Source organism: Alexandromys fortis, unplaced genomic scaffold, assembly GCF_014885135.2.
Source record: "Alexandromys fortis isolate MF-2015 unplaced genomic scaffold, M_Fortis_MF-2015_v1.1 scaffold_67, whole genome shotgun sequence".
NCBI lineage: Eukaryota > Metazoa > Chordata > Mammalia > Rodentia > Cricetidae > Alexandromys > Alexandromys fortis.
Window position 1 is genome coordinate 2570868 of NW_026067945.1, and position 25266 is coordinate 2596133.

At 45.0% G+C, this 25266-nt stretch overlaps 1 protein-coding gene across 1 annotated transcript in view; it reads left to right on the plus strand.

The window, feature by feature from the left end:
- The window catches only part of Cers3 (ceramide synthase 3), a 92999-nt gene extending 68626 nt beyond the window's left edge, over positions 1 to 24373 (plus strand). Inside the window, exon 11 of the mRNA XM_050149175.1 lies at positions 22864 to 24373. Coding sequence (XP_050005132.1) covers positions 22864 to 23022 — 159 coding nt within the window. The 3' untranslated portion in view covers positions 23023 to 24373. The remainder of the gene's footprint in view (positions 1 to 22863) is intronic.
- The last annotated feature ends 893 nt before the right edge of the window (positions 24374 to 25266 follow it).

Consider the following 25266-nt stretch of genomic DNA (forward strand, 5'->3'; position numbering starts at 1 on the left):
ATTTCTCCGCTGAACATCCAGTTTGCATGTGACGCTTTTTTCCATGAGGTTGCTTCTGCTTTTGGAATATTGCCCATCATTTGGCTGTACTTTTTTGAAAACAGCTTTGCTAGATACAGCCCCACATTGCTTAACTACAGATCATATTCACAGATGCATTGCTAGATGATTAAGTCATTGTGTGAACTCACACATACTCAGGCTATATGGTATAACCTACAGCTCTTAAGGGCGAGATGAACACAACATCATGAAGTTTTGTTAATTGAAACAGAAGATAAAAATGACAAGAGATGCTAAAAATGGAAATGTATGAGGCTGGGTTAAAGGAATATAACTATGCCTTTACAGTATGCTTCTGTATAAATATGGAAAGGGTTTCACTGTTTATAATGATGAAAGCGATAAAGCAAATACATAAACAAGTAGCATTCACTCATCATCATCATCAAGTTCTACATATCATGCATAATTGTCTCTGCTGTAATTTTATGCACACAGCAGTACAGTAGGGTTGCTCACACCGGCATCACCCCACATATGCAAATAACATTCTGTGCTTGAGTGTCAGGATGCCTACTGCCCCCATTGGCTGACAGGGGGCTCTTGTCATTTTCATTGTGATCTTACAGGACGAGCAGGGTATGTGTGATTGGAAATGAACAAAAGGTGGTTATGTAATACATGGCTAGAATACAAATTCCTAATACTTTTTTTGATTTTTGGCAGTTTACATTTATTTTGCATTTTATCTGTACTTTATATCAGAAACAGTGAGGGCAGGACTTGAGAAATGCACAAGGCTCAATCACTGACTTAGGGAAGTAATCCACTCCTTAGCAACAATTACAGTGTATGAAATGGAGTGTGCTACACAGTGGTCCCAGGCAAAAGCCATTGATTCAGGACCAGAGCAAACCACTGAGTGCTGGGATTTGAGCTGGACACTGAACACAAGTAAAGAAAGTCAGTCCTGACTCCCTGTGACTGAAGGAATCTTGCTAAGCATCTTTCAGGATGATAGCTGGAGCTGGTCCCCTCTGGGATGCCACCACCTGTGTATGACAGCCTCTTCTCACCAATGAAGAATTATGTGTACAAGTAGCTGCATTCTGAGTAATAAATTCATTTGTATCACATCTGGTTTATTTGTTTTCTGCTTTAGTAAATTTATCTGAAAGGCTGCTGAAGAGTGGACAAATCACGTGCTCATTGCACTCACTGGCGCCTGAGCTCTCAGCCATCTCTAGCCTCTGAACCTGGGCCACATCTGGATCAATGTTTTAGGCTGGCTTGCAACTCATTATGTAGAGCAGGTTTACTTCAGGCTTACAGAGATCCTCCTGCCTCTGCTTCCTGTGTGCCAGGATTAAAGGTACACTTGTTACCCTTGCAGGCTTCTTGAAAACTAACTTTCCCCCTAAAGCTGGAGCGCTAAGAAATTAACTTTTACTGAATGTTGTAGATCAGTGTTCTAGCTCTTATGAATTCCAAGCATTTTCCTATGAAAATGGTACCTCTGCCTGACAGGCAAAGTTGAAGAGCAGAAATGAGGATCCAAGCTGGACAGTTAACTGATGTTCGCAGTAGTTGCTATAAAAGGGGGCCTTCAGCTAAACCTGTCATCCCTTCTGGCTGAGCCTTCCTAGACCTCCCGTTCTTGTAAAGAAACAGGCCTCACATTAATTGGTGGGTGACGGTATTCCAGGTCTGGCAGGAAGCCAGGGTGGGCACACTTGGACGCCAGTGGAAACCCTTGTTTGGTTTCCCTGTGCCCTTCACAATTCTGATGTCTAATAGGTCATGCCAGGCCAGATTAGAAATGTAGCAGCCTGGCAGCCTGTGAGCAAGAATCCCTGGTTTCCCATGCCATACTAGGAAAAGCTCTTTCCAAATGCAATTTGAGGGTAGTGTGGCCCTGCAGCCCTAATTCTTGCTGCGCTTGACTTCAGCTGGCTTACACATGCAGTCTCTTTTCTGCTGCAGTGGCGAAACTGGCTGTGAAACCAGCAAGCTCCTCCAAAGCCGTAAAGCCTCCTTTTAAAGAGGCATTGAAGGCAGTGTTGCATTGCAAGGGGAGAGAAGGAGCTGGAAGTCCTAGAGGAGCAAGGAAACCAACTGCAAGCCGTTTCAAAGGCAGTTAGTGTTTCATGCAAACTCTGTTGTTTCTAAGCTGATTGATTCTTAAATACATTAAAAATGGAAGTCAGAAGTTTATAGACCTCCACAAATGTCTTCTAAGTCTCCCTCCCTTCCTCCCTCCCTCCTCTCTCTCTCTCTCTCTCTCTCTCTCTCTCTCTCTCTCTCTCTCTCTCTTTTTCTTTCTTTCTTTTTTTCTCCATGTAACAATCTTGGCTGTTTTAGAACTCACTTTGTAGACCTTGAACTGGTCTTCAACTCACTGAGATCCACCTATCTCTGCCTCCCAAGTGCTAGGATTAAAGACGTGTGCCACCACTGCCCAGCTAAAATGGGCAGTTTTCTGATGAGCTACCAACCCACACACATCGTATGAGGAAACATGACAGGCTGACACATTCATCTTGTCGTTCCCCATGAAAACATGAGAGTGCTTTTAGAGGAAGTTGAACACAACATGGCAGGCACACTTGTGTAGCATGGATTTGATCATCCTTAAGCTCTTGTTTTTTCTCTCTAAATGTTATCATGGGTCCTGGCCAACTCAAGCTTGTCTCTGTGACATCCTGTGTTGGTGAACAGCCAGGACAATCAGGAGGAGCCAGAGAACACAGCCATCATAGCCAGGTTGGGGATGCTATCCCCTTGGCAACCTGGCCCAACATCTTTAAACTAACACTGTCTGACTGGTAAGTTCCTAGAGTGACACTCTGTAAGCTCTGCCCTGAGTTGATGAATAGTGGACCAAGTTAGTTACCATGAGGAAACTGAGGCCTACATGGGATTTGCACAGTGATGTCAAAACAAAGCCAAGGCCAGAGATGAAGTCCCTCATGGGGTAAAATGTCACTCGTGTCTTCTTTTTCATTTGAATTAAGGGTAGAAAACTGGTAATAGAAAAGTAAGGGAAAATACTTGCATGGAGTCAAAAATAGCAAGCACATAAAAATACCAAGTCCTCAAAATATGAGATTAAAAGGCGCACAGGGCCAAGGAGGTGACTCAGATGGCAGAACTCTGCTGTACAAGGGTAAGGCTCTGAGTTCAACCCTGATTCCATATTAAAGTGTCAGCACACGCCTGTAATTGGTACTGAGGAAATGGCAATAGGAAGATTCCCAAGAGTCACTAATCATCCCGGAGAGCTGAACTGGACCCTGTGTCAGAAAACAGCCAGCCAGCTCCTGTGGAATAACATCCAAAACTGTCTTCTGGAGACCACATGCAGGAACGCACATGTGCACAGGCATACATGCGTACACACGCACATGTGTGAATGGACAACCCCATAAACACAAACTAATAAAAATAGAATGTAATTCATCACACATTCTTTAATTTACTTTTAAACTTATTAAAAGCCTAAGAAATGCTTTCTTAGTTATTTTTATTCTTAATCCCTTCTGTTTAAAGTAATCAAGTGGTCGAGAACACAGGCTCTTCAGAGTCCATTCCAACTCTCCCGTTTCCTGACCATGTGATCATGGTCCTGTTGCCTCAGTGTCCTCATTGGTAAGCTGGTGACAGAGTAGCTGTTCACACCATGTTGGTGTCACCAGGAGCACGCTATGGCCTTGCTGCTGTCACCACTGGCACTGCTCCTTCAGCAATGTCCTTCCTACTGACACACAGAGGGCCGTTTGAGGCAAGTCGGCTGACAGTTGGCACCCAGGCAGGCCTCTCGTTTGGCTTCTACAGGCTGTGCAACAGCTGATGTCAGATGCCAGGACCCTTGGCTTCCAACCAAGGCTCCAGTGACAGTTTCCTAAGTGGTCTTCTGCCAGGTGACTTTCATGACTCACATTCCAGATGATCCCTTCTGACATGTTCACTCAATGTCATCAAGTTACAGAAGTATAAAATCCATAACATCTAAGAGGCCTCCTGGTCTCCAAGGCTTTATTTAGTGAGTGGTAACAGATATAAAAATGCCCTTTGTTGAACAAAGCTTCCTAAAAGTAGCATAAAGACTAATGATTGAAACGAAATAGCCAAAACCACTCTCAATTTCTGTTTCCGTGTTCCCGAATGTATGTGCAGACCAGCTGTTTCTACAATTATTCATGAAACAACAGTGAATGCATAAATAGCTGCACTCAGTTGCTTGGCTTAAAAAAATTTAAATTAAAAATCCTTTTAGATTCTATATTTATTTCCACAACAAAATAGAATCCCCATAGGATTTTAGAGCTGGGAGGGACCTTAAGTGGTTCACTCTGACACCTCGCTCTTCTGCAGGCTTTGCTGTCCATCATGAGTGCACCACTCACCTTCCCATACATCAGCTCTCTGAGTCTCGCTGGCACTTAATAAAGCCGCTGTGTTCTTCCTGTTGTGGTGGAAGAGAGAAAGGCAGGGTGAAGAAGTTACACAGCAGCCCAAAGTCACACAGCCATGAGGATGACCTTGTGAAGCCTGAGGAACTGGAGTCTGGTTACAAGGGTGAGCTCTCTGGCCTCTCCAGATGGGCTCAGCTCTTTGACTTAGTTGTCTTTCTCATCATTGCTTTACAAAACAATTGATGAACAAACTCCAACTCCTCAGGGAGGGCACTTGAGAAATTTTCATAAAGGCTGTCCATCCCATTCACGATTTTTTTTTCCAGCTTAACAGCTATGAATCTGTGGTTTTTATAAACCTTAAATGGTAGAATTGCTTAAGGAAATCAAAGTGGGAGGGACAAATGCCTTGCTAGATGTGTGCAAATAAAGGAAAGATATGTATGATGCCTGAGGGGCTGTGCCCGTGGAAGAACCACCTCTTCCTAGGACAGGGTTCTCTAAAGCTTTGAGGCCTGTCCTAGAACTCACTCTGTAAACCAGGCTGGTCTTAAACTCACAGAGATCCACCTGTCTCTGCCTCCCAGCTGCTAGGATTAAAGGCATGCACCACCACAACCAGCTTCCCAGCTTTCCAAATCTCAATTTTTGGCGTTTCTGTTATTCTGCCCTTGGCCTGTAGTAGAGGAACACATACAACAGGTCACTGAGTTAAGTTACAGAGGAAGGACCCAACCACGCATCTCTAATTGAGATGGAACCAAGACTGATGGGAAGGGCTTGTGAGTTAACAAAGAAACAGAGACACTATGGTCATGCACGCACATCAGGACTGGAGCTGAGACAGTGACCTGCTTCAGGATAACACTATCCCAGCATTCTCTCATACTGACTTGTTCAGTATACTTTTGCAGTTTGGTATGTAAATTTGCTTGTCTAGACACCCCCCCCCCCACTTGCTTGTTTCTGTGACTTCTCTTTCTGGTGGAACAGTGCTGTGATGTCCACATGCAGGCAGAGCAGCTTGTCTCTGTCTCTGATAACACCCACATGTCTCTGAAGCTCTTAACCCCAAATAAGCCAGCCTCGGATGGAGAAAAGATTATATTTCAAGAAAACCAGGGGCTTTGGGGACAGGGGAGTAGACCAGCTGTTAGCCTGTTCAGCACAGTCTGCTTCTTGGGATAGCAGTATGGAAAGCAGCTGGATGCCAGAGCTGGCTGGGGATGGGCTCCCCAAGGAGCCTTCAGCTTCTGGGTGTCCATGTAGAATCTCCAAGCCCTCCATCCCCAAAATTGCCTGCAGATTAGCAAGCCACAAGATGGTTTGCTGTGCTTGCTTTACTATGCATTAGCTCCGTGTGCCCACTCTTCAGCTTCCTGCCTATTGCTATTTCGGGTTTCAAAATGCCAGTGTTGTCAGTTCTTTTTTTTTTTAAAAAAAAATTATTGCATCTATTTATTTCATGTGTGCATTTATACATTTGTGGAGGTCAGAGGGCAAATTTCAGGAGTCTGTTCTCTCCTCCCACCACATGGGTTCCAGGGATTGAACTCACATCCCCGGGTTTGGTGGCAGGTTACCTTTACCTGCTGAGCCATCTGAGCAGTCTAATGTTGGAAGTTCTTTAGAGGCACTAGACTAGTGAGATCATTTGCCCAATAGGAAGCCAGCTAAGCAGTTGCCAGAAATAAAACTATCAAAGCGAACATACCACAGATGGTTGTGCTGTTCACATCCAGGCTCTCCCTCCTGTCCCCCACATAGTGTCTCTCATAGCTCCTAGACCATGGGTCCCATCTTGTTTCAGCTGGAAAGGACAATGAGGGTGGAGAAGATCTAGGCAAAAAGCAGGCAGAGACTTTCTGACATTGCTTGGACCCATGATTTAAAAATCATTTCACAAAAAGTGCAATGAACTTCTTTTAATTCTGAAAGGAGCAGATGGTCACTATTTTCTTAGCAGAAAAATTCTCGTTCTTCCTCTCTCTCACACACATATTACATACACACAAAAAGAGACAGACGGACAGACAGACAGAGATAGAGATAGAGTCAGTCTCCACACAGATGTGTCCTGTAGAATCTGAGCTCTAGACAAGGGACCAGACATAATTCATGACTTGTTAATAAATCTACACATCACACCAGGATGTGAATGTTTTACTAAGGGAGTCTTGGGCCAAAGAGATTGGTAAAAGCCGGTGTGAGGGAGACCCCATGCTGATCAGCACTGCCGCATCCTGTGTCCACCTCCTCAGCCCCACCGAGTAAATGTCAGTGAGAGCTTCAAGTAGCACAAAGGAAATGTTCTTCATGAGAACATCGAGAAGGCAAACAAAACAGTCGTGAAGAGCTTAGCTTAGCTTTGTCATGCAGGCTCTAGTGGCTATGATTTATGAGGCAGAAAGCTTGACCTGTGCTCTGTTCTGGGCACTGCAGGAATGCCATCTGCGGTGCTCTGGGCTCTCTGAGGGACTGTGTTCTTGCAGTGGTGTTTCTTACCACACATGGGATCAGGAGATCCCAAGCAAAACAACTCCGGGCTGTAACTCCACGGCCTGTGGGCTTGCTGTTGTTCCCAACAACCAGTATGCACATCTGTGCTGATGTGAACCTGGAAACATGGTTATATTGTTCAGAGGCATGGGATTGGCTACCCTCTGTCATAGCTGTGTCTGAGCCATCCTCCACCAGGGCCCAGCTTCCATAGAGAAACATTCACCGATGTCAGAACTGGTACTATCCAGTAAGTGCCAGGTAATGCTTGCATGGTTGTCTCTAATACACCTGAAACAAACAGACATACTTGGTCACTTATGTGAGTAGAAGATGGACTGAGGATATGAAGGAACTCCAGGCTTTCAAGAAGGCCCGTCTGTCAAGAGAAGGATGAGGGGAAGATAACTGTGTAACTGTTCAGGAAGCTGTAGGCAGTTTTCTTACGTACTCAACGTCAGTTGAGTGTGTATGTGCCTGTGTGTGTGCGTGTGTGTGTGTGTGTGTGTGTGTGTGTGTAAATGAGCATTTGGGGTATTCTGTACTTGCACATCTGTGAGACAGCAAAGAACACTGGACTGGGCCCTACAACAAAGGCCTCAGCCAACTCTTCAGAAAGTACCTAAGTAGCCACTCAGAGGTGTCCCCTTTGAGGCAAATCCAGCATTAGAATGTCACTGGCTATGTGCTGCCTTCCGCAGTGGAGCCTAACTCTGGACAAGATGGCGTTCTGCAGTCCAGGATAACACACAGCATGAGCAGCCACCACAGGGGGCACAACAGAACCTTGCTCCTAAAAGGCTTCTGGGCAGCACCACCATGTGACTTGTGCTTTTCCTGCTCAAACTGGGTTCCAGTGCCAAGAAAATTTCATTTCTCTATACCAGGAGGGACCCCAAGAATCAGAGGGCTTTTTTTCTGGTCTTTTCTGTGCACGAAAGTACTTGTTTGTTTTAAGTATAGGTCTTCTGATCAGTGGTTCTCACAGCTTCTGTTGACATGAAATTAGTTACTTTCTTTGAACATGTTTGCTTGGATGAATTTAGAATGCTGAGTTCCCCACCTCTCTCTTTCTTCATAGTATTCTGATTAGAGTGCTGTTTGTCAGCAGCCCATGGCCTCTTTTCACTACAGGATCTAGCTTGGGTTTTTCTATGTCTTCAATTTTTTTTTAAGTTTTTAGTTTTTTAAGACAGAGTTTCTCTGTGTAGCCCTGGCTGTTGGCCTGGAACTCACTCTGTAGACCAGGCTGGCCTCAAACTCACAAAGATCTGCCTGCCTCCTGAGTGCTAGGTGTAAAGGCGTGCACCACCACCACCCAGCTGCCTTCATATTTTTTTTAAAATCAAATTCAGGTTTCAGAAATAGTTTTCTTGCAGTGCTGAGGATCAGACCCTGAGCCTAGTTTCTGGGCAGGGTTCCAGAAGCTACATCCCAGCCCTCAAGTTTTGCTATGGTCCTTCCTCCTGTCCCTTCTGCTCCTGTGACTTCATTAACAACCTACGTTAGCCACAGGTCAGTGCCACTCTGTTTGTTTGGGGTTTTCCCCTCTCTGGGCTTCATTACCAATAATTTCTATGACTGTGTTTTCAGTACTTTTGGTCCTTCCTTTTAGAGCATTTAACCTGTTACTAATCTTATCTAATATATGGTTTTATTTCATGTATTTGTTTTTATTTCTCTAAATTTCATTTTAGGCTTTAAAATAATAGCCACTGTATTTCTCTCTTTAATTTGGTTTTCCTCTGCCTTCTTGAATAGAACATATGTGTGTGTACATATATATATGAATATATATGACATGTATTTTTCTACTGTGCTTGAATGTTTTGCCTGCATGTATATCTGTGGCCCATGTAGATGTGCTGGGTCAGGAGAAATTCAGATGGCATTAGATCCCCCAAAGCTAGAATTATATATAGTGTGAGCTGCCGTGTGGTGCTGAGAATTGAACCCAGGTCCTCTGAAAGAACAATACGTGCTGTTAACTGCCAAGTCCCACCTGCCCAGACCTTGCCTGGCCTCTAGGAGTTTCCTTGTCATCTGCAGAGACAGGACCAAAAAGACCTCGCTGCACTCTGGATGGCATGCTCTCTCTCCACACGGCTCCTTCCTCTCCTCGCCACACTATTAGCCTTACAAAATTCTGCTTCCTGCCTTTAGTGAACTCCAACTTGGCTTCCTCAGCTCACTGGCCCTCTGTGCAGTGGGCGTGAATACATTAATAATAAATGCACATCACCAATAATGTGATGTCACCAAGAATGCATTAAGGATAGAAGTCCACGCATTTCCCCTTGGTGTCATTTAATTAAGAGTAGGCAGATTTTAATTTGTTCCCTGTTTTGCTCCCCCTGTGTCTTCTGTCTGTCTGTTATATGAGTCTGAATCTGTGACTACTTGAATACTTGAGAGCCTTGAGAACTGTGTGACTGTCTGTCTGTCTGTCTGTCTGTCCCTAACAAAGGGTGTTCCTTTTGTTATTGAACAGCTCGGGAAGCATTACAAAGGGAAGGAATAAAATACTTTACAGAAAAGTTAACAGAGTTTTACAAGGGATTAAGTCATTGACTTCAACTTACCTGGTCACTATCAATCAATATTCAAAAGCTGCTGCCAGTCTTTATGGTAGATAGTCATTTTATAAGGCTGCTTTCTGCCTATCTGCTGTTTCCGACAAGTGCCAGTCCACAACTTTACATAAGTCCAGTTGCAGAGGATCTGATGCCCTCCGACCTCCTCCTGTATCAGGCACATGCACATGGTGCACAGACATGCACGCAGGAAAAACACTCATACACATTAGCCAGGTCAGGGAAGAGTACACATTATGTAATATTATGCTATTACAGCTATACATTAGCTTAGGGACTAAGAGTTGATTACATGGGAAATTCAAGGCACATACGTTTGGTTGTTACACTGCTCCCTTCAAGGGAGGTTTAACAGACAGACTGAGTGAGACACAGTAGGATGGCGTCTCATATGACCTCAGGGAGGTCCAACAAAAGTTCCAGTCTCTTCGACGGTAAGAGATATTTTCATAACATTGCAACCATACTGCTTGGCTGTGGATGCCTTGTTGTGCTTCACTTTGGAAACTGGACCTAAGAAGGCAAGAAGTTGTAGAACTCTCCTTCATTTCCCTTTCCCAAGACTCAGTGTGAACTGCTTTCTGGACTGAATCTAAAACTCATTGTTCAGTGTGCCTGTTTAGCTTTTCTAGTTCCTTAAACTAGAAAAAAAAAAACTAGGCAAGGCAGTGTATCACCTTTGTGATCTCCTGTGACAGCCAGAATCAGAAGTCACAGTGCTGTCTTTTGAGTAGCACATGACTGTATAATTCAGAGGCTGCGTGTTTCTGTTTCCAGTGAAGTACGATGGCTTCTTTCTTTGTTTCTGATTGTTCCCTCTAGGGCAATGCTGTCCAATAAACATAGATTCCAAGCTACACATATATTTTATTATAACAATGCTTAAAAGTAATAATAAGAAGAAAACTGTTTAGTACATAAAGCCCTTTGGCCAACAAGTATGAAGACCAGACTTTGGGATCCTAAAACCCACACAAAAGCCAGACAGCCTTCGTGGAGACTGCCTGTAATCCCAGCTCTCAGGAGACATACACAGGGGTCCCCCCATTCAAGCTGGCTAGCCAGGATAGACAGTCCACAAGCTCTGGACTTAATTTTGAGGCCCTATATCAATAATAAAATGGAAAGGGAAAGGGGAAGACACATGGAGATCAACTTCAGGTCTCCACATACATGTGCACACGTGTGTATTTACATCTGGTACCCATATATGCGGCTATGCTCACATGAATACTTATACATATATGTGCACATACCATTTATATACATATAAAAGATTAAAGATGTAAGAAAATAATAAGAGGCAAAAATTAATTTTGATAATATCTTAGATGTAACAAGTTCTCTCTCTTAAGCTTCCCTATGGCTGCTGTATCACCGCCTTGCGGTTTGAGGTAGCCTGTGGGGCAGTGCAGCCCCAGCCTGGAATTGCCAGCTTCCCTTTCTCTTTGGGGATGACTCTCCTTGGGCTTTTCCTGGCCTGCACTTCCATTCTGCTTGTCTCCACGTCTTTCTAGTTTCCTTCTCCCACTGAGGGCTGCGGGAACAAGGCTGGGATTGGCGAAGCAGGTTTCTTCTTCTCAGCCATGTTCTCTGGCTCCAGGAAATGGCAATGGTGATTGTGCGGTTGTTCTAGCAGAGCTGTGGGGGAGGGGCGGCAGCAGCTGGAACGAGAGTCCCACCATTGTTCTTCAGTTCCAGAAGGCATCCAATGAATCAACCTCTGTGCCTGAGTCGTTTCTAATGACAGATGTCCTACTCCCCGCCTTGAAAGCAGCATTTCCTGACTGACAGTGTCCCAGATGTGGAAGGCTTCACCACACAGAACCACATGGCCGACCGTCAGAGCTCACCATGGTGCTCTACACCAATCCCAGTGCTATTTCTGCAGGCAAATAGTGTTTGCCGTGCCTCCTGAGGTCTACTTTGGAGTTGTCCCCCTGCCCCACCCTGATGATTTTGTATTTTATGCAGAGCCTGAAGTTGTGCTCCCTTTTGAGATCTAACCTAATACACAACCAGACTTCTGTTTTCTGTCACTCTACTGCCGATGATGCGCACATCTGGACGTGTGCTGTCCGTGCATACTGGGCTTCTATGTTCCAGCCACATTGCCTTTCTGTGACTTGTGTGGTGTTGGCCACTTGGAAGCTAAGGAACGACTTCTAGCTAAGCTCTGCTTTGCTTGGGCAAGTTGTCATTTAAATCTTGTGTTCAAAACCAAGGAAAGCCTGGCATTTGTGACAGCGGCCTCTCAAGGACTTCCAGGCAGCTTGTGGGGGAAGTTCTTATCATTTTACCAGCTCTGTCATCAATCAGTCAATCAATCAGTCAGTCCTTACTTTTTCTCCTTGAAGAAGTGAAAACAGAACTCAGGGCTTCATGCATACTGGACAGATGCTCTACCACTGAGCTACAGCCCCAGCCCCTGATATGTTGTGTTCATGGTTTTTTTTATGTATTCCCATTGAAGAACAATGCGGAATAAGGTATGCTGCACATACCGTGCGGATTCTAGAATTTCAGATGAACTGGCCCTGTGGACTACAATGCACTAGGGAAGACTGTTAGACTTTGACCAAAGAATGCTTACAGCCAGGCCCCAAACCAGGCTAATTAAATCAACAAGACCCATGAGGTAGTACCCAGACCCTGGGATCCCTGATGGTCTCCTCCCTCAAGGGAGTGGCTAATTTACATCCCAGGCGAGGTCCCCTAGGTTGAATAGTGAGAATAGTGTCTCCTCCATCACAAAGAGTTGCCCGTGGATGTCCTTGGATGTCCTTCCATTTCCTGGGTCTTCTTCCTAAAATCGGAGCTGTATGTACGTCAGACCTCTGTGACTCACCTTCAACAGTTCCCAAGCATGGACCTTTGGGCAAAATCTTTACTTTCTTGTTCCAGAAGGGATTTCTGCTTAATAGCAACAGCAGCAACAAAATCTCGGAACACAGCTGGAGCACAGAAAAGCAGAATTGTAAAAGAGCAAGCTTTCCTAGGTAGTGAAGAGTGGGATTTGTTCTAGAAACTGATGATTTTGTTGTTCCTTTTTGAGACAGTCTCTCCCTGTAGCCCAAGCTCAAGCTAGCCTTGAATTCACCCTGTAGCCAAGGCTAACCCTGAACTCCCTATGTGGCCCAAACTGTCTGTAAAAACTATGATCCTCCTGCCTCAGCTTACTGATTACAGGTGTGAGCCACTCTGACTAACTTATTAAATTATTTTTAGAACCATTTATTATATAAAGTGAAGCATACTTACAGATTTTGAATTGCTTTTGTGGATTAGGTGGTTAATAAGAAGTATAGGGACTAAGGAAATCAAGATAATTTGAAATCATAGAAACTCAAAAGGGTCCAGGTGACTCTTGGCTTCAACATTTTCTTTCCATGGAGTAAAACCATCTAGAGAGGGTTTGCGGCTTAGCAAACAACCTTTCTACAAAGACTTAGGAGCACAGCACCCCAGGGCTCACTGGGAGCCTCTTGGCCGAGCATCTATGGAGCCGCCACAGCCACAGATGATTTGTGTGCACATCAAGTTTGGGAAGCATTGGTCTAGAAAATTCCACATCACCAAAAAGAAAATGTCCATTTGTGGCCAGGGTTGAAAGAACCCAATTTAAATTTAGTGGAGTGCCAACATGGAGAAATATAAAAAGCAAAAATGCAACAGTCTGTGTTCCTGTGACCTTGTCAACTTGGATAATGAGAATTAATATAACAAAAAGGGAGGCATTTTGCTAGTAGCTTGGAAAATTGAACTCTTTGACTGAATGTGTTTCTTTTTTTTTCATACAGTGAAAGCTAAGAGTTTGCTTTTAAAATAGCATAAAATGCTTATTATAGTCTTCTTTGTTTCACTGCCAAGTGCGGATTGAGACGTGGAGTCGTTCACAAAACAGTGGGACACTATGAGTCATTACAGCCTCCCGGGCTCCTGACAGTACTGCAGAGCCACAGATTCCCAAGCCCCGAGTTTAGTTACAGCGCTTCAAAAGCACAGTTATGATCTTATTGAAGCCGTGGCTGCAGATGTCAAACCCTGAGCGCGAGGGAGCCCTGCGAGCAGAGATGGCTCATTTGCTGGGAGTGAGCATCCTATCTGTTGCATAAATGTGTGGGTTGTTTTGTTGTTGCTGCTTTCTCATGGTCAGTTTATTTGGTTTGGTTTTCTGGAAGATATTTCTGAGAATTACCAATCAGGTCTTAACTAAAAGACATAACATGTATAATTAATAAATCCTATACATTCTTGAATCAGAATATACTAAAAATTATGCCAGAAATTAAGGCAGAAGGATGACTACTCCAATGTGAATTTAATCAGCTAGTAGAGACAAAGAGGATTGAGTGTCTAGGAGAGATGAGGCTGTGTTCCATGCGTTCTGCGATGCAAGGGTGGTTACTGTGTCATGTGAGGAGCAAAAGAAGGAAACAGTATGAGTCTGTTCTCCATTGCTTTAACAAGTGCCCAAGATTGGGCTCTTAGGAAAGAAAGAACTTTCTTAGCTTATGGTTTAACAACTGAAAGTCTTAGACCAGCCACTGGGAGGACCTCCCCGCCGTTTGTAGGCCACACCCTCAAAGGTTGCAAGACCTCTAGCCAGCAGTATACTCAGAGGCTGCTTTCATTGTATGCATGAGCCCTTGAGGATGCGCTGCGGCCAAATCACAGGTGGGGATATTTAACTGGGAGAGGAATTAACCATCTTTAGCTATTTAAAAAATAACAAATGTTTGAAATAAGTGTACAATTTTTTTCCCACCTAACCCAAAGGGGTGGGACTTGAAATCATGAGTAGAAACTTCAAGGAGACAGATTTCAGTACTGTTATTTAAACACACACACACACACACACACACACACACACACACACACGATAAACAAAGCAGGTACCGGTGGTGCCTAGAGACCCATGGGCAGGGCTAGACACATCTTTTGCTCGGGTTTTCCTGAAGAACACAGAAGCTTCAGATAGAAACTAGGCTGGATACCTCAAGGTTCTTTTCAATCCCAGATTCCTCCAAAGAATGTTCTTCATATGTAACCCTCCTCCTACATCTCACGTGACACCACTGCACTCCGGGCCACTAGCATTTCTTCCTCCCTGTGGCCGCTCCGGATGTCTCTAACAGTTTCCATGCTGCAGCAAAGTGCTAGTGGCGCAGGAGCCAGCGTCCTTAAACCAGTAAGCAAGCACGTGATGGCTCCTGAGCTAGCCGTGCGCCATACAGACCTCCCTGAATGAATGAACAACGCTCTACTTGAGCTAAGGAGCCTGCATAGGGTATACATATTTCTTACTGGCTTGGCCCACAATATACCCCCAAGATGACCAACACCAACCGAGATACTTCATTCCCCACCCCATTCCTACCATACAACACATAACAGACCCTGACAGGCAGCGCAGGAGTATCTCTCTCCCTTGGAACCTTCCCACTCTTAGGAGTTCTTTCTTCCTCTTTCTTAATAAATCTACATTTGCTTTAGTTTTTCTTATCTGACTTTCCTTATTCCTCTCGGAATAAAACATCAAACTTAGAAGGCACTGGCCTGCGGCTTTGATGACCACTGAGTTTTCAGGACCCTAGCCCCTGCCTCCCCAAGTTTAGCCAACCAAGAGCCAAGAAAGGCTCCATTACACTTAAAACTACACATGGCTGTTCTAAATACAGCAGCCCCCTCACTGGAACTGAAGTTCACTGGAGACAGGTGTGTTCCCTGTCCTGTCACTGACAGGTCCCTGATACAGTGAACAGTCCTTCCCGATGACTTCCTGTTGAACTTTGAAGTGAATCTGAAACCATGACCTAGATTGTCTTTGCATACAAGCTGTTTCTTCTGCCTGAAATGCTCTTTGCCCCGCTGTTCACTGCCGCCGCCATTTAAACGCCAGGTCACCTTGTTGGGTCTTATGCAGAGCCAGGCACGTTGGTGCTAGCCACTCTCACTTGCCCCTCCATGCATGCCCCTTGCTGGCTGCAGGGAGCTCAAGATCCAGCTGCTTGCCACACAGCTTCCTGTCTCCAAGACCAGCTGGTGCATTTATGAGAGAGAGATTCCTCATAGAAGAAAATGGGTCAAGGTTTCTTCTTACTGAAACAGCTCCATTCAGCCTGTGGTCAGAGCCCAAGACTGTAGCTCCAGCCTTCACCCACAGTCTTGAAAATTACACGCACCTGGCACACTGGGATAAACTGAGGTGGGACACACTCACCCAAAGTGGAAAGAAATGAGCACAGCAATTTGGGGTGCCCAGGGGACTAATGATTCAGTATCGCTTCTCCCCCTTCCGTGGCTCCTGGGTTGGGAATTTCTGGTATAGACCAGCTTCAAATAATGGCCGGGCATGATTGTTCGGAGTTTTCCTTATTCGAAAACCTTGCCAACAATAGCATCCTTGCTCCTCAGAGATGGGGAAGTTACACTGTCCAGCAGGAAGTGTCCAAGTGTCTGTCCGACTGCCAAGGTCTGCAGATCTGTAGGTGTCGAGGGACCAAAACACATTCAGCCGTGCCTCAGCTCAGCTGACTGCTGTACCGCTCCATCCAGGGCCACAGGCCAGTTCTGGAGCTGAAACCTGGCCATAGAGATTTGATAGAGGTTGGAAGTGGCTGGGACCATTTCTGGAAAACTGATGATTGTAGGGCCTGGATCAAAGTGCCCATCTGAGTGCAGCTGACTGGAGAACAAAGAACTTGATGAGGTTGTTGGACGTCTGAGAAAGTGGCTAGCTTGAATATTTGAATTTGAAGCCCAGAGGACAGGTCCCTGTTTTGGATATGAATTTCTAATTCATCTACATTGAAATGGTGCTTAAGTTTCGCTGAGTTATAGATTCGTTTCTTCACTTACTCACTGAATAGGTAACTGAATGCCTGCTATGGATGCAATGAAACCATTCAGGAGAAAATAACAAAGAAAGATAGGTTAGTTCATTCCAGTGTGTTCCGACTCTTCCTGTTCCCTCTCCCCCCACTTCTTCTGAAGAGGTGTGCACTCTTGAGGGCAGTGTGTTTCCACCCGTGTTTTTGTATTGTGACTGTGTTTGGATATAAGCACAGACATTGTGTTTTTAAATTTTCCACAAGTTCTCTAGTATACAGACCCTGCATCTGTCCTTCGCACGTCTCCTCACTACTCAGATTGGTGAGCTTCCTTGTGGGCGTGATTGTGGGCTCCTCAACTGGCTTTGCCAGGCAAATTTCCTGGATGCTACCAATGGATGCTTCAAGACCTGTGTAGGAGATTTCTCCTTCCTTCTTCCTTTCATCCTCTTCAACTTGCTTTGTTTTTTTTTTACCATACTTTCCCACGATTACCAGTTTGATGACAGAGGCTTCACCTTGTATGGTTGCATTCCTCCATGAGCGAGCGAGCGCCTTGTGCAGTTTGTCAGTCTTTGGTGCTGTGCCCTCTTCAGTCTGCCTACTCACACCCTTTGCTTTCCTGTCAGGACTGAGTCTCCCGTTCTCAATAGCACATGTGGATTCTATGGATTTGTTTTTGAAATTGTGAAAACTGATATTTGAACAGACTGTACCATTTACGTTTAAAACAAAGCTTCTGTGTTTCATCCTGTTGTGCCAAGATACTCTCCTGCCTTAAATCCCGGGAGATTTGTTCTTTCTGTTGAAAATGTTCCTGCTTATCTCTGCTCAGGTAGGATAGGGGTGAGGAACTTTGAGTCGACACAGTATTGCCAGTTAGAGAGTACTGGAATTCTAAGCATTAATCTCCAGAGCAAAGTGTATTTATTTAGTGAAGTCATTCTATCCCCATCACTAGCTGATGATCCCCAGAGGCTGGTGTTGTCATCTGTTTTAGATCCTCTAAAGGCTGTGCAGAGACCCTGTGCTTTTTGTTTGTGTAGTTTGGGGAGAGAGAGAGACAGAGACAGAGAGAGAGAGACAGAGAGAGACAGAGAGAGAGGAGAAAAGAAAGGAAGAAAGGAAGGAAGAAAGAAAATAAATAAGGAAAGGAAGGAAGGAAGGAAGGAAGGAAGGAAGGAAGGAAGGAAGGAAGGAAGGAAGGAAGGAAGGAAGGAAAACCAGACGCTCCCTAGTATGCTCAGGGCTGTGCTGTCACTGCGCTATGTCACCAGGAAGGGCCCGAAATCTCTAGTTTTTATCAACTTTAGAAAATGAAGACACCATTCAGGGTCTGTCAAGCCCTAAAACTAATCTTTGAAGCTCATTGGCAAAAGTCTCTAAGTCTTTGTAAAATGAAAGAACTGCTTCAGGAATTAGAAATAATCAAATAACAGATTATAATTTAATAGTTCAATAATTAAATTACAGCTAAATGAAATTTTGATTATAACTTCATTTGGTTTTGTTCATAATTTAGGAAAATAAAAGCCTCCTACTTTATATCAGTGAGTTGGAGCTGTATAAAAGAAACTTTTGTCTCTGCCCCTGAACCTGAAGAGAAAGCATCTTCTTTACAAGGACCAGCACAAAAAAGCTGCCTGGGTATTTTTTTTCCCCTTCTGCAGATAATTCTGCAGGTCATTCTTGAGGCCACGTCTGTCCAAATGCTGCAGCTATATACCTTGAAAAGAGCAAAACTGGAGATGTTTCTTCCACATTTCCAGACTTACCCCAGACATACACCTGGGAAGGCAGACATGTGCACCTCAGTGGTGTCAGAGGGCACAGAACCCCCCCACACTCTGGGCCCATGACTCTGCTGGCGAGTCCTGGGGACCACTCAATAGGGAAAGGGTAGTCTCTTCAATGAATTGTTGTGGGGAAATTGGACATTCACATGCCCAAGACTGGAACTTGACTCTCAGGTCTCAGAATGAGCTAGTCTTTGAGTGCATTCATCTTTATGCCCCCGCTTCTGTAAGGAACAATGTTGTTTTGGACAGAACTTAAGCAAGAGGGTCAAATTTAGACTTTTCTCTTTCTGCTACCGTATGGGATGCTCCCACCTTGTCCTTGGGTTTTCTTCATAATGACTATTATTTCATGTTCGTCCGGTCTGTCTTTTTTTTTGCAAGCCCCCTCTGCCCACACATGGCTTGCCCAGTTAATACATCTTCCAGAAACTGGTCCTGGTTAGTGATGTGAGGACCGCAGAGCTCAGTTGACGAAGCCAGCGGCTCCTTCCTCACCGCACACTTCTCCTGGGCTTTTTCTGAGGACAGAGGGCTTGTTGGCAGGGAACTTGTTAAAAGACCTGGCAGAACTGATTTTCATCCATCTTAAAATTGTGGAATGAGGATAATGGTTTAGTATAAAGAACACAGACCATTTTTGGAGAAAGGCCAACTTAATGCTAGAATGATTTTCGCTAATTCTAGGAGCAAGTGATCTCCAATGGTCAGAATATCAACAGAATAGCAATAGTCTTTAGTGGGGATTGCCAAGGCCTTGGGGTGGAGGTGGCAGATGAGGAGCATGTGCCCATAGGCCTTGGTAAGCATAGGCTCCGTACAGTCCCCACAGCCACGTGGCTGCCAACGCACAGATCCACCCTCCACTCTTCTGTATATTCTACCCTTTCTTGGGCATTTAGTGATTTGTAGATGGTCCCAGGCCACCAATGTGCATGAGACAAGTTCTAGTAGCCAAACATAGAAACCGGCATGTGAGTTGGAATGCAACAAGTGAGAAGCATGGTGAAACCAATGGAGCTGGCTGGTTCCAAGGATGCATGGCAAGCATTGACTCTCAAAGCACACAGATAGTGTCTAGAACACTGATCTTTAATACGGGTACACTCCTGTCGGATTTGTGTTTCTATTAGGTATTTTAGTTGCCTGAAGGCTTCGCAGTTGTGACTTAGTTCCTAGAATATAGCCTGTGGGCCTTATCTTAGCTTTTCTAACTCCCGCTCATTAGAAGAGTTCTATTTCTCTAGCAAACCTAAGCCAGTGTCTTAGCAGATGGCGCCTTGTAAATCATTAATAAGCTACAAAATCTACCCCTAAATCTTGAACATTTGTGTGTTTGTATGTGCATGTGTGTATATGTGCTAGTGTATGTTGTGTTGTGTATGTGTGTGTGCATGCATGTATATGTGCTAGTGTATGTTGTGTTGCGTATGTCTGTGTGTGTGTGTGTGTGTGTGTGTGTGTAAGCATGCGCACCACAGCATATATGTGGAAGTCAGAGAACAACCTCAGGTGTCCACCCTCACCTTCCACCTTGTTTGAGACAAGGTTTTTCCTAATTACCTACCGCCGCATAAGCCAGGCTGGCTGGCCCACAAGATTCTAGGGACTCCCATCTTGCCATAGGAACATGGAGGTAGCAGGCTAGTTAGCTTCTGTTGCTGGCTTTAAGCAGGCTTTGGAGCATCCAAACTAAGATCATGAGGGTTACTCGGCAAGTGCTTTAACCACTGAGCCATCTCTGAAACCTTGAATGCCTCTCTTCAGTGGTTTGTTTGTTTGCTTGAGACAGTGTCTCATTACCTTGGCTGTCCTAGAACTTGCACTGTAGATTAGGCTGGCCTTGAACTCATGGAGATCCACCTGCCTCTGCCTCCTGAGTGCTAGAATTAAAGGCATGCTCCACTATACTCGGATGAACAATCATTTTCATTGAAATATAATGAACATGTCAGTGGTTGTCTAGCCTAATAAAAATCATTTATTAGGGAACTTTTTCACTATTTTTAATTTTTTGCCTAAAAGCCAACCCTAATGGTACCAAGGGCAAGGTCAGAATGGGTGTGAGGAGGGGTGAGGAGACAGCCAGTGCCCAGGCAGGGAGGAAAGGCTGACTCCCTCAGAGCTGGGGCATGGGCCTCCTGGGTCCACTTTCTCTCCCAGTACTTACACCACCCGACTTGTCCAGCAGGGGACTGTAGAGTATTACGTCTGTGCCCTGTCTGGCTGGAAGCTGTGTGGTGGCTTTGTTAAAGTCACTTCCTTGCCCCAGCTCTCCCCTACACTCACCAACATTAATCCTGCCTGTTAAATCAAGGTTATGGTTCTTATGCACAATGATTGTGATGTACAATGATTGTGATGGGGAATTTTACGGACTGCTCAGTCCAGTCTGCTCCTTTGAAAGTCAGCCCTGCTAGTTATACTAAAGATGTCACATGTAAAATCATTAATATTTGAACAGCAGACTTTTCAGTCTTTATTATTCGATCTTGTATTGCACACAAACACCTTATTACTGCATATTAATCTCGCAGCGTCCTATCGGCAGGAAATCCACAGGGCTCCTGTCTGGCCTCTGACTTACAGAGTCAGTGATTCTCAATTCTACCAGACTCACAAGCCTTTACTAGCCTAGGTGTTGTAATCCACCGCGAAACATAATTTCAAACAATAGCACAATGCCACCTCCATCATAAAAGCATAGCAATGAAAGACATTTCCACCAACTTCGTACATTGTGCACGTGACAAAACACGTCTGACAGATACTTGTGCCTTCATGGCAACTAAACGCCCAGTGACTAAAGCTTTACTTAGAAAAAAAACATTGTTTTCTTTTATCTTTATCTTCATTTTTCTTCAAATGTTAATATATTTTAATCAAGTCTACCCATCATTCGCCCTTTCAACTCCTTTTAGCTTTTTGCCCTTTCTCTTCCTCCTAGTGTCCCCTCTCTCTCTCTCCCTGCTCCTTCTCTCTTCCTCCCCTCCACCTATTCTTATCTACCCATCCATCCAAACTCACTGAGTCGATTAGTATTGCCTGTATACACATGGGTGTAGCTGTCCACTGTAGCATGGGTAAATTATTAAGGACCTTGCCCCTGAGGAAAACTGACTTTTTCTTCCTTGGCAGCCACCTACTGCTTCTCAACTAAGTGTAGATCCTTGTGAGCCCCACCGCCCATCCATGCTGCAATATTGTCTCGGCAGATCATGTGCAGGTCTTATGTAAGCAGCCACAGCTACTTAGAGCTCGTGAGTGCAATGCCCGTCAGGTCCAGAAGACCCTTGTCTCTCGCCAGAGGCTCTGATAGTCTTTCTATACCCTCTTCTATGACAGTCCCTGAGCCCTGGAGAGAGGACCTGTGATATAGATGTTCTATTTGCCTGTGAGCATTCCACAGTCAGTTCTAAGATAGACCCTGAGCCCTGGAGAGAGGACATGTGATATAGTGTCCTGTGTGCGTGTGAGCTTTTCACAGTCACTTAACCCCTGTGCTTTAGTCATTTGTGGGTTTCTGAGTTAACCTCCATCCACTGCAAAAAGAAGCCTGTCTGGTAAGGTGTGTGAGCTGGGCTAATCTTTGGGTTTAAGAATAAATATTTAGAAGGCAGTTGGCTACTCTATCAACTTGGCAAGATGATAGCAGTGGGTTCTCCCCTTAGCCAGGCATCCTTTGCCAAGTTTGCAGTAGCAAGCTTGAGTTTCTTCCTGTTAAGCACCTTTAAATCCAATCAGATAGTTGTTGTCCTCCTCCCCCGACAAGACACTCAGGTCACTAGTGCGCTGATGAGCACCTGGCATCTTGCCAGATAAACTGTTCTTGTATTTCAGGCAAACCTGTTGCTGTCTTTCTCTCTTGGTAACCTGCCTAGCATCTTGCAACACTATGAAAGCTGGCCTTCCACGAGGAAGCTTCCAGATCTGAACCAGACAGAGTTTTGACAGTCCTGTGACCGTAGTGTATATTGTCTTCAACAATGGGGTCTTACCCACAAATTCCATGGACAACTAAGTACAATGGCGATAGTTTGTACTTTTCAGATCTGGGACCCCCTGACCAATAACTCAAAGGGAAAGAGACCATAGCCAGGATGAGGCTTTTGTTTAATGATTGCTTGCTAAAGAAAAAATTCATTCTTTCTAAAGCTAACAAAATGATGCTTTACAATTACACTGATGCGTGGGTGTGTACCGTGGTGGGCATTGTGAGCCAGGAAAACATGGAGTCAGTTCTCTCCTTTTACCATGTGGGACCTGGGCATCAAACTCAGGTCGCCATGATCAAATTTTTAAAACATTTTTAGATTTATTTTGTTACAAATGTTCTGCCTTCATGTAGGTTCATACATATGTGTACCGTGTGTGTGTGTGTGTGTGTGTGTGTGTCAGGTGCCCATGGAGGCCAGCAGAGGGCGTCAGATTCCCTGGAAGTGAGTTACAGATGACTGTGAGCCACCGTGTAGGTGCTGGGAATGGAACTCTGGTCCTCTGCAAGAGTCACAGTGTTCTAAACTGCTGGGCCTGCTCTCCAGCCCCACGTTTTTCATTCTTTAATGTCTGTTTCTGACTTGCGCTCTGGCGTGCCTCTGTGAAGGCTGGTCCTGTGGGTAGCAGGGCTCTTTGATGGAAGCAGTTTTCGAACCTAGACCTGTATGCGTCATTTATGAAGTCTTCCAGAAGGCTGTCACTCACGGCCCATTCTTTTCTTTCCTAGAGCATTCAGGATGTGAGAAGTGATAATGAAGAAGAAGAGGAGGAGGAGGAAGAGGAAGAGGAAAATGAGGAGGACACCAACAGCAAAGGGACAGAGTATCTGAAGAATGGCCTTGGGACCAACAGCCATCTCATTCCCAATGGTCAGCACACCCGTTAACTTGAAGCTCTGGAACTCCATGGCACAGTATGCCGCCAGGACGTTGGAAGTCTGCTCTCCAGCCCACTGCTGTGAACACACAGTGGCCCGTTTTCCCTTCTTATTTTATTTTACTTTATTTTGTTTTATTTTAGATGAATTTCTTATGTTGCCCAAGCTGGCCTCCAACTCAGTCATCCTGCCTTGTGATAAAATGTTCAAAAGTGGAATTCCCGTGGGTTTCAGAGCAGCTGGGCTCAGGTTGGCCATGGAGTGCCGAGATTTCTCCAGGCAGGTATTTCCTCCTTACAGAATCGGAGGCAGGGTTGACTCTCAAGAACTCGCTTTGTCTGAACTTTCTCACCTCACCTCACCCTTGTTCAGGGTGGTTTGACAATTGCCCAGGAAACCCACTTTCTCCAGGTGTTTGGCCACATAGCACCTCGTCTTCCAAAAGTGTGTCTGACGTGGCAAGAGGGCAGTTGCAGAACCACAGGAGAGGACAGGCTTCCGGGGCTCACGGGCCACCGTGGGGCCTAGGTGCTTCCCTCCCCAGGGCCTCTTCTCTCCACAGGGCCTCTGCTGGATCTGCTCTACTACCTCACAGGGCTGGAGTAAGGAGCAAAAGAGACCATAGAAGTGGGGTACCTGTGTCTCCTGCAGGTGTCGGTGGCCCTTAGTGCACTATGATCCCAGCTTTGACAAAAGAAATAACCCTAGCTGAAGCTGGTGTGAAGAGTCATTTAAAAATGGCTCCTAGCGAATAAGGTACGCAGAGATAAAAATGCCAGAAGTCTGTTTCCATTTGGACTGATAATTGTGTTGCCCCCAGGAGTACTTAGATGACCCCAGAGCCCTCCTGGCAGGGTCCTGGGGCCAAGGGAAGGGAGTGTTACTGGGAAACTGCCCTGTGCTGCCTGCCCTGAGCTTTTCCTCCAGCCTGAAGAAATGCCATGGGCTGTGACGGTTCCTTTGAAGCCTCTGAGGAGAGTGGGACCCAAGTGAGGTTGCTCACTGAGCCATACCACTCTGGAAGCCACTTCCAGGGTGGCAGACATGGAAGATTCTTACTCTGAAGGAATTCTTGGAAGAGTATAAAGAGGAAGCCACAATCTGACTGTTGAACAATGAAGCAGCCAGCATGCCACCAGGCACCCTCCATAGCAAGAGTCCTGTCACACTGACTGGTCTGAGAGTTTCCGTTTTCAATGTAAAAATGGTGTGTTTTAAACTCTTTAGGCTAAGCAAAAACAAGCAGACCGACAGAAACTCTTCCGAATTCTGTTCCCATCAAAATGTCTTGTTAAAGGATTGTAGGAGAAACAGAAAAACAAATCTCAAATTAGTATTTGTTTTTCTGAGCACACCACCATGTGCGTTCTATCTGTGACGTGATCTCGTATGTATAATGTCTCTACTCACCTTAGGGCATAGCTGTTGGTTTATTGTTCTTTCTTTGGTGAAAGGTCACACTAAAATTTTTTTTATGTGTCCAGTTAACAAAGTATTTTTCCTAGATTTATTTTGGTTTTCTTTCACTGCAGAACCTTTTCTTGCTTACAGTGAAACGTGGTTTATTGATGTACCTTCAAACTTCTTTTTCTGCGTTTGACCGTGGAAGGTAAACCTGATATGTTAATTTCAGCTCTCAAATAGCTCAAAGCACTATACTTCAGAAGAGGTAGAGGTGAATTCTACAACAGTATTTGGGGGCTCCTGTGGTAACCCCCTTTCCTGTGATGAACAAGGGTTCGGAACCATACAAGGTGACTTTGTAATAAAACGTGACTTACAATAAAACGGAAACGAACCCCCAGTGCGTGATGACTGAGTAGTTTCCGCACACATTGTATGGCCTCAGAGAGAGAAATAAAGATCTATAAGGAACACACCCATTTTCGGGAAAGATCCTGCTGGAATTGTGAGGAAGCCTTCCCTTCCCTTCCCTTCCCTTCCCTTCCCTTCCCTTCCCTTCCCTTCCCTTCCCTTCCCTTCCCTTCCCTCTGCTTCTGATTCCTTTTAATACCCAGCTGTTTTGTCCACGAGTTCTCTTGGTTCCTGGTTTTGTCTTCTTTGTCCTCCTGGTCCTCGGTCCCCTCTCTTGCCCCACTCTCTTCTCATTCTCTCTTGCTTTTCCAGTCTCTCCTCTCATTGCCTGGTCTAGTCTGCTGGCCACATTCAGTCTGGATCCTTCCAGATGCCCCTGGCTATTCTTTTCCTCATATCTCCAAGAAAATCTTTTCCTCAGGCATACTTTGGAGGGGT